At 43.3% G+C, this 16,585-nt stretch overlaps 1 protein-coding gene across 1 annotated transcript; it reads left to right on the plus strand.

The window, feature by feature from the left end:
- Positions 1-70: 70 nt before the first annotated feature.
- On the plus strand, positions 71-16,319 carry inppl1b (inositol polyphosphate phosphatase-like 1b). Its single transcript, XM_076738922.1, has 27 exons — positions 71-372; positions 1,618-1,681; positions 3,667-3,805; positions 4,267-4,387; positions 4,840-4,980; positions 5,175-5,262; positions 5,383-5,460; positions 6,611-6,748; positions 6,866-6,980; positions 7,075-7,175; positions 7,265-7,367; positions 7,485-7,681; positions 8,865-8,982; positions 9,107-9,203; positions 9,306-9,444; positions 9,590-9,689; positions 9,881-9,969; positions 10,690-10,771; positions 11,276-11,365; positions 11,456-11,569; positions 11,653-11,741; positions 11,832-11,919; positions 12,591-12,743; positions 13,159-13,231; positions 13,823-14,618; positions 14,717-14,832; positions 15,504-16,319. The coding sequence occupies exons 1-27, from the start codon at positions 236-238 to the stop codon at positions 15,595-15,597; spliced, it is 3,660 nt and encodes a 1,219-aa protein (XP_076595037.1). The 5' UTR covers positions 71-235; the 3' UTR covers positions 15,598-16,319.
- The last annotated feature ends 266 nt before the right edge of the window (positions 16,320-16,585 follow it).

Raw genomic sequence — 16,585 nt, forward strand, 5'->3', positions numbered from 1 at the left:
TACAGACAAGGTGTGGGGTTGTCTGTTTGACACTTCGATCATGGAGAAAAGGATCATGGGAAAGTTCTGAACACTGAAACAGAGCACTCGACTCGACTCGGACAGCTTGAATGACAGGCCGCCAGCGGGATGCCATCTGAGCAAGTCTGACAAGTCTGCGTTAAATTTGTGTTATGTCAAGTTCATCGCCTCATGTGGATCATTTTTCCGAACATATCTCGCTACATTGATTGCCATGGCGACGGCAGCATGGTATCATCGTGACATCAGCCGTGTGCATGCAGAGGACTTGCTGGCACGGGCAGGGAGGGATGGCAGCTACCTAGTGAGAGACAGTGAGTCTGTGCCAGGAGCCTATGCATTGTGCCTGCTGTGAGTAGACACACACACACACACACAGTCACATTACTTAGTGGACAGCCAGTTTATCTTCACAATCAAACATAATTGCCTCTCTGAGGTACTTAAAGCCATTATGATATCTTACACGGTGCGTTCTGAAGGAGCACCTGCGAGCTGGTGCAGTTAATGTATCTGTAAGTGTACTGCTCTTGTCAGCAATACTTTGTAGATCCTAACTTAAAAGAAAAGGAAAGTGCAAGGGAAGGTGACTCACCAGCCATCAAGTTACTTTTCGTGTCTATTTTTGTGTTCCTCTTGCTTGAAAATACTTAATGAATGATTCACTCAGGATGTCTTGAAGTAGTAAGCGCAGCCCGATGTGAGCAGAAACAGACAGCAGTTCTTCTTTATGTCAAAACAAACCGATTACCTAATCTCCTCAAACTTTTAGATTTTGTTTTGATTGAAAACTATTCATAAACTCAACAGTTCTGCACAATGTCCCCATCTGTAAATTGATTCAGCAGCTTCGCTCCTCCTGTCACATCCATCACTTTCACCATCATCTGCCAGCAGGCAAGGCAGCAAAGAATGGCCGCTTAAGGGCTGAGCCAACCTCACACATACACCCTCTCCAGACTAGTCAGGCTGTCCTGTCCAAACGCAGTCCACCTCAGCCAGTCAAACCCTGGCCCAGGACTCCCTGTTTCCCCTCTTACCCCTCTTTCTTCCCTGGGGCCCCTGAAAGAGGGCGGGAGCTCCAGCGACCGCACTACGCTGACTGCTCATCAGCCTGAGCCAGATACATTCCTGAAAGCTGAGCCCGGCCGCTCATAGTGCTCCCTCTTTCCCTTCGTTCTTTTCTCGATATGTCATTCCCTCTTTTAGTTTCCTAAATCTCTCCACACGTTTGTACGTAGTCATTCTGCTATCATGGCTCCCCTTTGTTTTTATAATATACAGTAGCTTACTGATACAAGCTGCCAGTTCACCTTTACCTGCCGCCTGAAAACAAATTCCTCTGAAGTGACTGATGGAGATGATGATCTAAGTGTCTCTCACGCGTTGTATAACTAAAACAAGCCACGTCATTAGTGATCTGTAAAACAACTGGCGCCGTGTTAAGAAGGTTACAGTGTCTTTAACTGCAGCTAAACATCTGGTCCTTATTTAAACAATACATTTAACTATATTTTCCCTTTGAATGTTCGCGCAGAAGTGTGCTGTAGTGATTTGCTATGCCTTTAATAACAGAGCTTGTTTTGGTTTCCAAAGGTTCCAGCGTCATGTTCACACCTATCGTATTCTTCCCGATGCAGACGGCCTTCTGGCGGTTCAGGTGAGTGCTCATCGAGGCTGAATCTGCTCTGCCTGACCGGACCAGAGGAAAGAGAAACACAATAGGAACCTTGGCACAAAGTGTACACGCAGAGGATAGCACAGCAGGGTAGATGGAGTCAGAGGAGTCAGACAATGGTTTGGAATCGCCTGTTGTAGGGAGAACAGGAACATGCTTGTGTTTCCTCTCTGTACGGGCTCTGTTACGACTGCAGTGGCCTTGTTGTTTGAATGGCATCTCTGCCATGTGGCCGCATGCTTGCAGCATAAGCTCAGCAGCACAGAGGAGAAATTGTTTTTACTGTATGTCTCAGAGATTCCTACTCAACCCACACACTAGGTCATGGACCAATGGGTGTGCTTATTTGTTATGTGTATGTATGAGGGTGTTTGTATTAGACATAATGAGTCTGTTGGATGTGGCAGAGTTAAAGCCAGTGATGGTATGTGTCTGTTTTTGATACTCTGAGCAGGGGGCAGTTTAGTCAGCAAATGACCTAATTATTAGGCAATAAAAATACACACAAGCACAAAGTTTGCAACCGCACAAGCACACACACACACACACACACACCGTCGGTGAGGGAAAGCGAGAGAGTGAGAGAAATAAACATTTTCAGGGCCTAAACCGCAAATCAGCTGTGGCTTTTTTAACTATGTCTGCATATTAAAGTCCAATAACCAGTTTAATAATGATTGTCTGGCAGACGTTTTTCAAGCCTTTGACTTGGAAAAATCCTCTGCTTTCAAACGAAGACCTTTAACTGTGTTGCTATTTCAGTTGTTTTTCCACTGCCATCAGTACAAACCTCCAGTACGTATTTTCCCTCACTGGATTTGCTCCACTAACTCACAAGTTGCATGCTTGCCTTTTTGTTTTTCCAAGATGGCCAGAGATATTTTGAGCCCTATTTTGTCCCCCACCGTCTCTTGTTCCTTGTCATTTCTTTTTAATTGCTTTTCAAGAGATCCTTGTGGTATAAAAATACTATTTGAAGAGTTCCTGGCAAATCGGACAGGTAGCTCGAGCCAAAACAACGGTTCATTTCAAAGAGGGCACAGGAAACGAGCTTGCTTGGTATTGTGGTCTGATGTGTACCATGTTGATTTTGTGCATGAGACGGGCAGCGTTGTGAGTGTGTATGCACCGCACCTGCGCACAGCATGTGTGTTTATTTAATCTTAATTTTTGCCTGTCCTGCTTTGAGTGCCACTGAAGTGTAGCTGTGCAGGTTTTTGTGGAAAGTTTGAGAGTGAACGTATGCATGTGAAAACCTCCTAGCCATGTTTTTCTTTTTTTTTCTTTTTTTTTTTTTGAGGGGGCTTTTTAGACTGACTGGGTATGTTGAACCACAGTGAAACAAGACAGCCAACTGCTGCTGCAGCCAGGGAGCAGCTATCAGTGATGTCATCTTTCCTCTCTAAATCCCCCTGGGACGCTTTTTATCACAGCAAGTCATCTGTATGTGTCTTTTTCTGTCATGCAAATAAATACTTCTGTTTTGTTCTACCAAGCAAGATGTCGAAATGAGGGCTGGGTGGGTGCTGTGTGGAAACATCCACTAACAGCCACATAATGCAAGTCAGAACTGGGCAGTTATTTCACTCTGTGTTCAATTTCATGCCTATAATACAAGACTTAGACATTATATTTGTTGCATAAGCGGTCTTCCCAGGGTATTTTCAAAGAACTTATGAGAAAGAGTTTCATTAACTTTGTTTCCTAAAAAAGTTGGAGAATAAACAAGGCAGTCAAGTTGCAATTAAATAGAACTTAGTGACACTGTAGACGACAACATGTTGTATGAACACACACATAAACTCATAGCTATGCATTTGTCATTCATATGTTTTACTCTGTATTACTCAAAGAAAGCAATGACATTCAACCTATTACAGACTGTTAGCACGCAGACACGTTCATATGATGTAAACACTACATACACTCAGTGACTTCTGCTGTGTGTGTGTGTGTGTATTTCACAGACGACACAAGGGGTGCAGGTGAACTGCTTCCGGACCCTGGAGGACCTGGTATTGGGGTACCAGCACCCCCACAAAGGCCTGGTCACTCCGCTGCTCTATGCTGTTCCTCGTGATACAGACACTGGGGATGAGAGCTCAGGTGGGCCCTCTAGCTGTTGTCACAACGAATCATCTAACAGTTAAATACACATACAAATATAATTCACTATGTCCTGCATATATGTAAGTACTCAAGTATTATCAGCAAAATATACTTAAAGTATTAAAGTAAAAGTATTCATGGTGCAGTGGAATTCTCCCTGTCAGTGCTTTTCTGGTAGATTCTACAGCGGCATTAAGGCGTATGCTGCATTTTACTGCTGTAGATGATTATGGTGGATGTTTATATACTGTTGGGTAGTTAAATCTACAGCAGTGCATCATATTCTATGAGATCATTGTATGTTTGTAGCATCGCTGTCCTGTGAGAACCAAGTATCTCTACAGAGTCTAACTTTTCATGAGCTCAGAAACAGCCTGTTTTCAGCTTTGTGATAAAGCAGTTTCCAGCTAATCCAAGAGGGTTTTTCATGTTTGATTTAATGTTTCTTCTTTGGTCAGATGATGAGAAGCCGTCTCCAGTTCCAGCCTCTGTCAGCACAGTACCTTTCACAGGACCACCAGCGAAACCAGCCCCTCATACCTTATTCCTGGACAAGTTGCAGGAGCTGAACACATCCAGGTACGATTATGTAGCTTAAATCCAAAACAATTATTCATTTCCAAAACTCTCCTTCTCCTTTCTTTTCTGTATCAACATCAGATTAATACATGTGTCTGTTTTATTGACTTGAAGTGATTTGTAGTGCCACTTCAATGTTAGCCATCTGTTATGTTCTCTAGTAATTAGCATTGCCTCATTTAAATAAGCACCTGTTGGCAGTCAAGCAGAGAGAAAACAACATGTAAAACATTGGTCGCTCTTTTTTTTTTTTTTTTTTGGCCTATTAATAAACAGTGTGAATATAGTATCTGCTGTGTGCTGAACTCCTCCTCTTGGTCTCCTCTGTTTCTCAAATGTTTTAGGGGTTTTTGCCAGCAGATAAAACTTAAACAATAGTAAAGTCCATAGAGCAGAAATGCACAGTTTATAAAACATTACAGTCTGAATTCTGCCTTTTATCCTGTTTACAGCACTGCAGGTGAGGTGATTCGTTTACTCAATGACTACCTCTTCAGTGAGCTGCCTCTCGACATTGAGAATGTGCATAAAGGGGCGACAACTCTGTGCCACCTCAAGCGCACTCTGGGTACTGCCTGCCAAGGCCTAAACAGGTCAGCACGTTTTTCCTGTTATCATTATTAATGAAGTGAAAGTGAAAACAGGTCAACTTGCAGACTGTGTACCGACCGTTATGATGCAGTAAACAGATAATGCAGCTTACCTTTTTGCTCAACATAAGCACTGAAATGTATGTAAATAGTTGTATGGTCATTAACCAAAAGTTGTTTATTGACCTGATCTACAGTGAGATCGACCAGACTCTGTCGAGTCTGGAAACGCTGGCCAAGGTCTTCGATCATCCTAGCTGCTCGTTAACACACACCAAAGCACAGGTACAATACAAACCATGCTGTAATGGATGGTAACACAGTGCTGTAGAGGATAAACATGCGTTCTTATACATCCGAGTATATCAACTCATTGCACCTTTCCTCTTGTGTTTTTGGATCAAGGGCCCAGAAATGGAGATAGACAGCCTGTTGTGTAAGATTTCAGCTTTGGTCAGCCTCCTCTCTTCACTGGAGAAAAAGGTTTGTTCATGTTGAGTAAACATGACATAACAGAGTTATCTATTGACGGTTTTTCTTGTTTATGACAAAATACGTGTGCCAGAACGGGCAGTGCGTGGACAACAAACCACTATTGTGTCAAAGCCCATATTTAAGTTTAGGAAAGAGATCAAACACTTGAACAAACAAATTGACCCCTCGCCTGTCAAGCTTTCCATTTCTCTACATGTTGATGTGATGTGCATGAGGCACTAAGAAGAGTGAATCTCTGAATGTCAAGAGTTTCGAAGGTCGTGTCTTGTTTGTAGTCTTTCAGAAACCTAAAACACAAGACACATACACTGATAACAGACGTGTCAATCTGTGAGCCAACTACCTTATAGCTCTTTGTTTTAGGGATGTTCACATTCCAGCAACTCCAGCCAAACATGTATTAGATACCGTCATGTTTGCCAAACTCTTGTTCCTCATATCCTCAAATCCCTCTCTCTTGTGGAGCAAAAAAGTAAAGCACACTGTTTGAAAATACGAACAACACGCAAAGCCTAAATCAAACCGCTGCATCGCTTGTCTTCTTGTACTTTCTTCTGTAGTAAGAATCCAAACAATTTAAGGGAAGCTACACTAACTAGCTCTATCTTGAAAAACACAAACAGTGCTGCTACCTTGAACACATTACATGGATCAACAGCTGGTGAGGGTGCTGATGTTGTGCATGGGTTATGTAGCTTTAGCTTCAATCTTTTAGCATTATATCATGTATGCAGCCATCACACATATTTTACATCGTTCTTGTTTTAAGATGTATCACGTGGAAAACAGCTGCAGACGGCCTTCCAATCTGACTTTAACTGTTAGCATTATCTTACTTTAGTCAGGCAAAATCCAAGGTCGTCAGCTGGAAATGAGAAGCATACTGTGAATTACTAATTACTAAATTACTGTGAATCGGCCACTGTTACCACCGTAAACTCCTTTATATGCGGTGCAAGAAGGGAAAGCTTGACAGGCAAAGCAACAGTAACGAAAGTCCAGCACTAAAGTCCACAGTTCTCATGTTGTAACATGTAGTGGCAGCGCTCAGTTATTGAGTGATGAAAAACAAACCAGTCTTGTCTGTGATGAGCAACACTAGTTAGATTGTAACACTGCAAATTCTCTGCTTATAAAGGTGTTAAAAGCATTACAAGATGCAGTGACCAATCACAACCTGGCAGTGCAGCCTAACCCACCCCCTCCTGAACCAGCACCCACCAATGTAACACCTGTCAAGAACCACGCCAGACAGCTACCAGTTCACTCGTTTCAGGTAAACCAGGTTCAAAATGGAACCAAGAAAATTCTGTAAATGGTCAATTAGTTATTCAGTTATGTTTTGCCTTTGACCTCTGACTGTGTGAACAGCTGTTTTTATTTGTGTGTCCAGGTGAAGATGGTGAGATATGGCAGACAGACTGTTTCTGTGGATGTGGACACCGGCGTGCTGCTCTTCGACAGGAAGGCTGGCTCGTTTGGCATAGAGAGGGTCTCACATGACAGAAGTGAGAAAAAACATGTACTTACGTTTACCAAAGTGTTTCTCTGGCTTGCAAACGTGTTGGATAATTGTCTGCGTTTATGTTTCTTGTGCATCAGTCCTTCAGATTGTCAAGTTCCAGAGCAGTCCGGCCAAGGTACGCATGGCTGTTGACAGCCACCACAACGCACCACGGGAGATGACGTTTGAGAGTGCACGGGTAAGAAGGCAAGACAATGGATTTTATTATTTACTGGAATCTACCGTTTCCTTTCCCATAACTCACTGAGTGACTCTCATCTCTGTCAGAAATGTGACGCCTTCTGCCAACTCCTTCAGCTGATGAAAACCAGGCACTCCCAGCTGAGTGAACCCGACGTGGTCTCTGTGTTTGTTGGCACCTGGAATATGGGTAAGCATGAGTGTGATGCGTCTCTTTCACTGTCAGGCAACAGAAGACTCACTAATGTGCCGTATTAAGGGGAGAAGGGTTTTTTATTGTGTTTTTTTTCTTCTTTTGCACACACAGGTGGCTCCCCTCCTCCTCGCAGCCTACAGACGTGGGTGACCTGCTGCGGTTTGGGACACACCCCCGATGAGTCGACCGCCTTGCTCCCTCATGACATCTATGCCTTGGGGACTCAGGAAAACCCTCAGGGGGAGAGAGAATGGACAGAACATATCAAAGCAACCCTTCGTAGTTACACCCACATTGACTTCAAGCAGGTAATCCACCAACTGTTTCAGCTTCAGCTGGTGTCTATATATATCCATGAAGTTGCCATGTTTCACAGAAGAGTCACAATTTTACATGCCCAGAATAGCTGGAGGGGAACTCCACAGATTTTACACATCAAAGACTGTTTGCAGGCCGTTTGGAGTACCACAGCATATGTGAAAAGGTTGTATAAAGCCTTTTGTGGCTTTAGATTTTTTTTTTTCTTTTCAATGGAAGTCCAACAATGTTATAATAGTGCAATGCTAAATGGGTGGAGAGCAAGCAGATCAGTGGTTTACTGATAGGAGAACATTGTACATTTCATTTTAAAGTCATATATTTGCCACTTGATCTCTAAGCAACCATTTTACTAACATTTTTTTATTAATTGTTAAAAAAATTTAATGCAACCATTGAGCTCTTATGATTCTTTAAAGATATAATTATACATTTTCATTGTTTTCAAATGCACAAACCTCAACTGCAGGAACCTCAAAATCAATTTTCATGCTCTCAAACTGACTGAGCTGTCACTGAGCTGTCTGAACAGATTTGCAGTTTTGCAACGAAAAATACCTTTAAATGATCGAAAATGACATAATGCTGAATGCTGAATATGAAGTATATGTCACCTGACAATCATATAAAGCATAAAACATACAGTTTAAAATCTTCTCTGTAATAGTGGGGTCAATCCTGGTGTTCTAGTCTTATAAAGCTTGAATTTTAACATTGTTATTTATCTGTGCTTAATTCATTTTATAGTATTGTACAGGTGAAAGATGAAAACACTTGCTTCAGCATTTCAAAGTGCATCATGTAAAATGGTGAAATATTACATGTGTTTGCACATATTAGGTGGGAGGGAACACATGTTTTTCACTTGATGTTGATGTTTCAGCAGCATCTCAGGTTACAGGAAAGGATTATGAGAGTATTTTGTCTTCAGGGAATTTGTCTGAAAATATCATCTCAATTATAGACGGTTGTTCTGATGTCATCTGAAATGAAAGCAACACTTCAGCCTGCTGTAGAACTGGTCTGTTCTGCCAGTGAGCATCTGTTCCAGTGGCTGTGCTGGAGCCCGACTTTATAGAAATGAGTCAAATCAGTTGAGAAATCTGTAATTATGTGTTCCTCCTCTGGACACTGTTCTTGTCATCTGTTGTAATGCAGCGCATTGTCCTGTAGGTGGCAGTACAGTCCCTCTGGAATATGAGGCTGGCTGTGTTTGTGAAGCCGGAGCACGAGAGCCGCATCAGCCATGTGAACACAGCCAGTGTGAGGACCGGCCTGGGGAACACATTGGGTAGGCTGCCATGCATGATTTCATGATATCATGGACATCAGCCAGAAGTCTCAGAGCACGATTAACCAGAACAAAACGTGTTCTTAAGCCAGAGGTTTGAGGTTAAGTATCTCTGATGTTTCAGGAAACAAGGGGGCTGTTGGAGTCTCCTTCCTCTTCAATGGAACATCCTTTGGGTTTGTTAACTGCCACCTGACCTCCGGAAGTGAGAAAGTCCTGAGGTACATTGTGTGCATGTGTGTATAAATATATTCAAGACCAAGCGTGTGTGTCCTCCCTTTTCACTTCATATAATTGCCTCCTTTGATGTGCGTCATATTCAGGAGGAACCAGAACTTTGTGGACATCCTCAGACTGCTCTCTCTGGGTGAAAAACAGCTCGGTGCCTTCGACATCAGCCTGCGCTTCACCCATCTCTTCTGGTGTGGAGACCTCAACTACAGACTCGACTTGGATGTACAGGTCAGGCCGACTGTTATAATTTCTTTAATTAACTTCGTGCTCTAATTCAGCACCTTTGAAGACTGGATTGATAGTCCATGTGGCATAATGATCGCAATCCCAGACGCTGATGTTACTGCTTCTGTCCGGTCCTCACTGACTCCAGGACATCCTGAAACATGTCTCTAAGAGAGAGTTTGAGGAGCTCATGTGTGCAGACCAGCTGACCCGAGAGAGACACAAGAGGAAGGCCTTTTTCAATTTCAGTGAGTTTGCTGTTAGCCTTTGTTCTAAAGTGAAAACTATAAATATCAGACAGTTAATGTGCATGCACTTGAACTCTGTTTTCCACTTTGCACAAAATAAATGAGAAAGAAATACAGAACCATTAAAATTTGATTCAGCTCTGCCTTTGCTAACCTCACTCTGTGCTCTTTTTCTGTTTATCATGCTTAAGAGGAAGAGAAGATTGCATTTCCACCCACTTATCGGTATGAGCGGGGCTCCAGGGACTGCTACCTATGGCAAAAGTACAAGACTTCAGGAGTGAGTCATTTATTGCTGCACAAAAGAACCTCAGAAAAACAGGATGATGTGTACATAAAAATCCATTCAGGTGCTGGCCAGCGGATGTGTGCCCACAATAAAAACCCTATCTGCACCTCTGAGTAGCTGCCAAAAATGTTTTCAGCCATGCTACTGACTTTGGTGATGGCCTGACTTCTCCTCTTGAACCGATAATAGGTCGAGGTTTTTCTGCTGATTCATGGTCCCCAAAGGACAAGTCCTGCTGTCTTTGGAGATCTAAGTACAGCCTCTCAAATGATTAAATATTTCTTTTTGGAGTCTCTCAGTGTTGATTAATTGCTGTGTTAATATCCTTTATATAAAAGCACCCCTTCGTCTTATCCTCTTATTTTTTGTGTTAATCATGTTGTTAATCATATTATTTCAGGCTCTGATATTAAATAAATAACACACACCGTATCAGCGAAGTACAACAAAGACAAGGCCCGAGAAGCGTTCTAAGTATAAAGTTCACTCACTTCACTCACAGATATTTTTATGTGCAACTTAATCCCATTGAACGAGTCTTTGACAGCAGCTGCCATGAGCGCTGAAAATAGGAGGTAAAGATTTAACCCACCGTCTAAAAATGGAACGTCTGGCATAACAGGAATGACTGCACTGCATACAGTTTAGAAATATGGCAATTTCATTTGTAAACAAACGCACATGTAATATGTTGCTGATTTATTTCTGTAGGTGCGAGTCAATGTCCCGTCATGGTGTGACAGGATCCTGTGGAAGTCCTACCCAGAGATGCACAACATGTGCACTTCATACGGTGAGGTCAAAATCCCAAAAGTTTGAGGAGGAAATGTTAAATAAGGCACAAACAAAATGTATAAGAGCAATAAAGAACAGGCAGTGCTTAAGTCTTCACATAGCCAGAGGTTTTGATGCAGCATTCTCAAATTAGATAACTGTGGTCTTTTTTTTTTCATTTGTACCGCTGTAAAAGAGAGCAGCCCTCAAAACGAATAACGGTCAACCCCTACATCCTGGTCTGTGGTCCGTAAAGAAACAGAGTCATTTCCTCTCATTCAGCCTGAGCTTCTGTTCCTGACTAACCTCGGCAAACTAACAAAACAATACAAATACCGGGGAGTAGAAAAGCTGCTTTTTGTCTCTGAAATCACTCTATTGTCACATCTTGTGAAATATAAACTGACAGCTCATCTGCCTCACAGTGCTGTGCAATCACTTTAGCTCCAGCACATAGAAGATATTTAGTGATGTTATTGCAATTGTAATGAGAAAGTAAGATGGTGGATTTGTCTCTTACCAGGTTGCACGGATGACATCTTCACGAGCGATCACTCACCTGTTTTTGCCACGTTCCAAGTGGGAGTGACATCACAGTTCAGCTCCAAAACAGGTGCGGTCGTTGTTGTGGACACAAACACATGCAACAAGACTGAATCCCTCTATTAAGTGAACAGTATTGTTATGCGTTTGTCTGGCACAGATCTAAATTCAGGCATGGAGAGGGCCTGGATAGAGCTCGAAGGCATCGAGGCCATTGTGAAGACGGCAAGCAAGGCAAAGTTCTTCATTGAATTTCATTCGTCTTGCCTTGAAGGTATGGTGTCCCGTCAAAAAGGCTTTGAATGTAAAGCGTGATGCAGCGCAGTGGCAGAAATGCTTTTATCTCTACCTTTGCAGAGACACGACGCTCAAGTGAGAATGACTCGCAGAGCTGTGACGTTCCCGGGTTCCTGAAACTGGGCTGGTCCTTCAAACAACTGCCGAAGGTCAGAGGCTCGGCCCATTTGGAAGTGGCTGTAGGCATTGTTTGTTTCTGTAGTCAGATTGTTAACTTGTGATCTGTTTGTCTGTCCTAGCTTCTTCCAATCATGTCCGACATGGAGTATCTTCAGGATCAGCACCTGCTGCTGTCTGTCAAGTCATGTGACGGGTTTGAGTCATACGGTTGGTCACTAACTTTGTCTAATTGCCTTCTCCATTCATAATGTCCCTCTAGGTTTGCTAAGGACTGAACCCTTAAAGTGCTAACCCTTGCTAACCCTTAAAGTGTAAAGTTTATCCAGAAACATGAAATGATTTCTTTAAATTTTTTCATTTTAATCCAGCTGGCTTCATTATGTTTTGAGAGAGTTTGCAGATTACATCTTGAACTTGAACCAAAAAACAAGTGCAGCTGCCTTTGGGAGCACTCAGAAGTACCATGACCTGGATGAATGACAATCTTCACAGACATCTTGAACTTGAGCACCAAAAATTTGTCTTAAAAAGCTTAGCAGCACCATGTCTTTGGCAATGATGGCACTTTTTCCGAACAGTTTCATGGACCACTTTCTATTGAGACATGCTTGAAGTTTTTCCATCTCCATGCAAAAGGAAGAAAATATTCACAATGAAATGTATTGATTACTGTACTCTGAGGCACTGAATCGAGTGCTCCAAATCAACCTTCACTGCAGCTGAACTACAGGCAGTATATCCAAAACTAAGGAAATCATGTTGAAGTCTAAGAAAATCACGCTGAAACTATGTGGATCGATCACTTGCACTCTGCACCTTGTTGTGTTTCAGGGTGAGATGTCTCATTGATCCAGGGAATAATAAAATCTTTTCCGTAGGTGAATGCTGTGTGGCTCTGCGCTCGCTCACCGGCGCGTCAGAGCAGTTCGAGACATTTTTGAGTCACCGAGGCGAGGAGATGGGCTCCATAAGAGGACGGGTCAGGATCCATGTGCCCAAGGACAGACGAGGAACTCGAGACAAAGTCTACGGTGGGTCTGCCAGACCTGGCCCTGTCCTACCCTCTGCCTTGCTTGCACTATCACTTCCCACTAAACTTCCATCTCCACTGTCACTGCATTCTTTGACTCTCCCGTGAGTCTCACATTGCTTCCTCTATTTGGTTCCTCAATGATCGCTGGCTTGGCTTTACACTTGCTGGTATCTATCGACCGCTTCCTCTTTTGGCTCCTGATTGACTGACCCTGACCAGATGCATCCTGAGACACAGACAGGACAGATGAGTATTATGCCACCAGGTCAGGAACTACAACAACACACACAAACACCACCAATCGCTGTGTGACTGCAAATTGACACAGCCTTTGGCCTACACGCTCCACACTTTGAACAACCTTTGCTCTTTACGAAATGTGTCGTTCATTTCCTATGATTTGGCTTTTTCAGAGTGGTTCCACTTGGAGAAAGATCCCGGGAGGGGACACGTGTCTTCTGCACCTACGCAGGTCCCAATACACAGGTGAGGACCTCTTCTTTGTGTCTCTGAGCATCAGTGAAGCAGCAGAAAGCCTTTAGCTCTTGAGGAAAGGTTCTCCAGGGGTCTTTAGCTCAGGCTTACAAATCTTTTTTTGATCGCGTTCACATTTTATCTGCTCTGTTTTTCAACATAACCAAGCTCAAGGTTCACTTTCACACAGCCTACTTTTATTTTGAAAAGAATTCTCAGACATTTGCTCCCAAACTCTGTCAGCCATGACCTGATAAATTGTGATACAACAGATATCATCTAAATTATATTAAAGAATTATCAATACTCTTTAATGTTCTTACTTGATTTTGTAATTTGGAGTTAAAAGCAATAATTTCCAACATTTATGTCATAGTCACTGGCATTTTTACCAGTGGTCAAATTTGCCAGCTCAAATTTTGATGCATTGCAATGCAACATCAGGCAACTACACTGGTCAATTAAATACATGCAAGCACACCACATCAACCAATCACTTTTGGTCTGAGTGAATGCTAGAGAACACAATTCAAACTCCTGTGAAGAAAGCGAGTGAGAATTGTGGACAAATATTTACATACAAGACTTGTGTGTTCATTGCAGGTCTTTGGCAGCGCCTCCCAAACTAACTCCGAGCAGCTACACCAATCCTGCCTACTTCATCTTTGAAGGTGTGTCAGTGGCGCGCAGGGTGGAGGAGGCTCTCCCCCAGCGAAGGGACCATCAGGTGATCTGGTCTGGAAACGAGGCCTTGCAGCTCCCCAAAATCTCAGGACGTCAGGGCTTTGACAGAAGACCCTGTCGCAGATCAGACTTTACAGAGATTGAAATTCCGGCCGTCCTGCCCCAGTACACTCCAACCAATGACCCTCATACGCCCCAAACCAACTCCTCCTATCAGCTTTTCCCGGCCAAAAACCCATCTCCCATCCCTCCACCCCCAAGTAACGCCATGCCACAGTACCAAGAACAGACTTCACAGCCCAGAGACAAATACCAAGGTAAAAATATTGTTCAGGACTCCATACTGCCCGAGAAGAACCTGAGGAACTTGTATATGAATCACTCAGAAATCATCAGGGAAAAAAACAGAAGGGATCAACATCAGCTTCTCCCAGAAAGGACCAATCCTGTTCGGGCAACCAAGGCGCCGTCAGCTTTCCCCTACATCACCACTCACGTAGCGCCCTGTCAGGCACCTGTTCCCTGGATGGTGGATCAGCAGCCCCCTGGACCTACAGGAGACAACTCCCTCACTGCTTTGCAAATTGCCAAGTCCCTCAGCGAAGTTGACTTCTTCCCCACAGAGCAGAAAGGCCCATCCATACCCAACCACAGGCCAGGTTATAGAAACGGCCCTTCCATGCATGGAGATAGAGGCTACAGCTGGGAGAAAGAGGTAGGACACTGCTCTCAAACACAGTATTTAAAATTGATGAAACTCCTGGTTCTCTGTAGAAAAACAAAAAAAAATCTGTCTGCTTTATGTCAATGCAGGTGTCTGTCCTCCAAGGTGCACCCGAGACCGTACGCGAGCTCCTCAGTGCTCTGGGCCTTCAAAAATACACCCTGGGACTCAGCCTCAATGGCTGGGATGATCTGGATTACTTCAGGTAAAATGATTTTATCTAACATGTTCCACAACCAATGTGATGACCTTAACTACACAAACACAGAAGGCAGTTTGGACGAAAGCATCCACCACACCACAGAGTGTGACAGGCTGAATACCAGCACGGAGCTATCAAATGCCCCAAACATGCCTCTCTTGTAACATCTAAATCCACATTTTTAAATCAAAGCTAAGACAAACTACAACCCTGAGTCCAAAAATGTTGAGAAAACATAAATAAAGCAGAGTGTGATAATTTGCTGTTCCTTTTGGACATATACTCGATGGAAAGCAGCACAAAGACAATATATTTAATGTTTGACCTCATCAACTTCATTGACTTTTGTCAATATCTGTTTATTCTGAATCTGATGTCAACAACACTTTTCAATTAAGTTGTGTCAGGAGCAACAAAAGACTGGGAATGCTGTGGAATGCTCTATAAACACCTGTTTGGACCGTTCCACAGGTAAACAGGTTCATTGGTAACAGGTCATAGTATCATGATTGGGTATGAAAGGTGCATCCGAGAACGGCTCAGTCGATCACAAGCGAGGATGGAGCGAGGTTCACCACGTTGTGAACACATATACGTACCTCAACAATGCTTTTTCACACCTAGTTGATTTTTTTTAGTCAAATTTCACTCAGGGCCCTCTCTCCTCTGCACAGTGGTATCACTGAGGAGGATCTACGCGCCGCAGGAGTGACCAACCCGTCACACAGACGCAGGATCCTGGAGAACCTGCCCAGGAACTGGAACTGACATGCGGAGATGAAAAACATTGATGATACGAAGCCTCGCAGTCTGCTCGCTTAGAACTGGAAGAAGTGTTGGAACCGAGGTCTGAGAGGAGGACAGGCTGATCGGAGATCAATCACATCGGCTGGACTTTACCCCAGCCCTCTTTTCATTTGCTCGATCAATACTCTAACAATAGTTCGTCTGCGTCAACACAACAAAGTGGACATGACGCAGGAAGTAACGCTGCACAATCTGCTTAATTCATCTGTCCATCTTGACGGACAATGAAAGAGGTGGGTGATACGAACAGAAAGCCACGAGGTGCATCTCCAGTTACTGACACTTATACAAATATTGATCTTGGTGTAAACGTCTCATTGATTTTGTTTTAAATGAATTTTAAAAATATGGCCCTTCAATTTCCAGTGTTCACTCAAGGCTAGTGTTTACCATTCACCTTCATTCCTTTTACCGTGTGCTTTCCATCACTCTGCTATAATTGAGCCTGGATCTGAGCTTGTAAAAGCACTCTATTAAACCTATGGAGCATGAAATCCATAGCTGTACATACTGAATCTACTGGAAGTGTCTGTAAAGTTGGTATAGAAGGACCTGGCATATCTCATTTTGTTTACTGTCTCATACTGTCGCTATCATGTCACTTAATCAGTACCTGTGTTCACTGTGCGTGTTTTATGCAACCTTTATAACAGTAAAGTGCATAAAGCAACTCTTGACTGTCACCAAGCAATCTCAAGTGTTATTTCATGCTGTGGAGCAGCGGTGGAACCACAGAAATCACTGCCTCGAGTCTGTTCCACTTCAGCGCTCAGATCACATCATCACATTATGCTGCTTGTATGGTGATCAAGGGCACCGTGACTCCTACTTTAAGGTGAGGTCCTTCTTCATAATGTGATTAAACAATGTTCACATTCCAGGTTTACCATCCTGCTCGCTCCCCCGTCTCCCCTCCTCACCCCTCGTCCTGTTCACGAGCACAAATGCC

This window comes from Chaetodon auriga, chromosome 9 (genome assembly GCF_051107435.1).
Source record: "Chaetodon auriga isolate fChaAug3 chromosome 9, fChaAug3.hap1, whole genome shotgun sequence".
NCBI lineage: Eukaryota > Metazoa > Chordata > Actinopteri > Chaetodontiformes > Chaetodontidae > Chaetodon > Chaetodon auriga.

Excerpts from the sequence above, each read along its gene's own strand:
- inppl1b (XM_076738922.1), top strand. The coding sequence starts at position 236 with ATGGCGACGGCAGCATGGTATCATCGTGACATCAGCCGTGTGCATGCA. Across the intron at positions 8,983-9,106 it reads CGGCCTGGGGAACACATTGG|GAAACAAGGGGGCTGTTGGA; the intron begins GTAGGCTGCCAT and ends CTGATGTTTCAG. Across the intron at positions 11,366-11,455 it reads ACAGTTCAGCTCCAAAACAG|ATCTAAATTCAGGCATGGAG; the intron begins GTGCGGTCGTTG and ends TGTCTGGCACAG.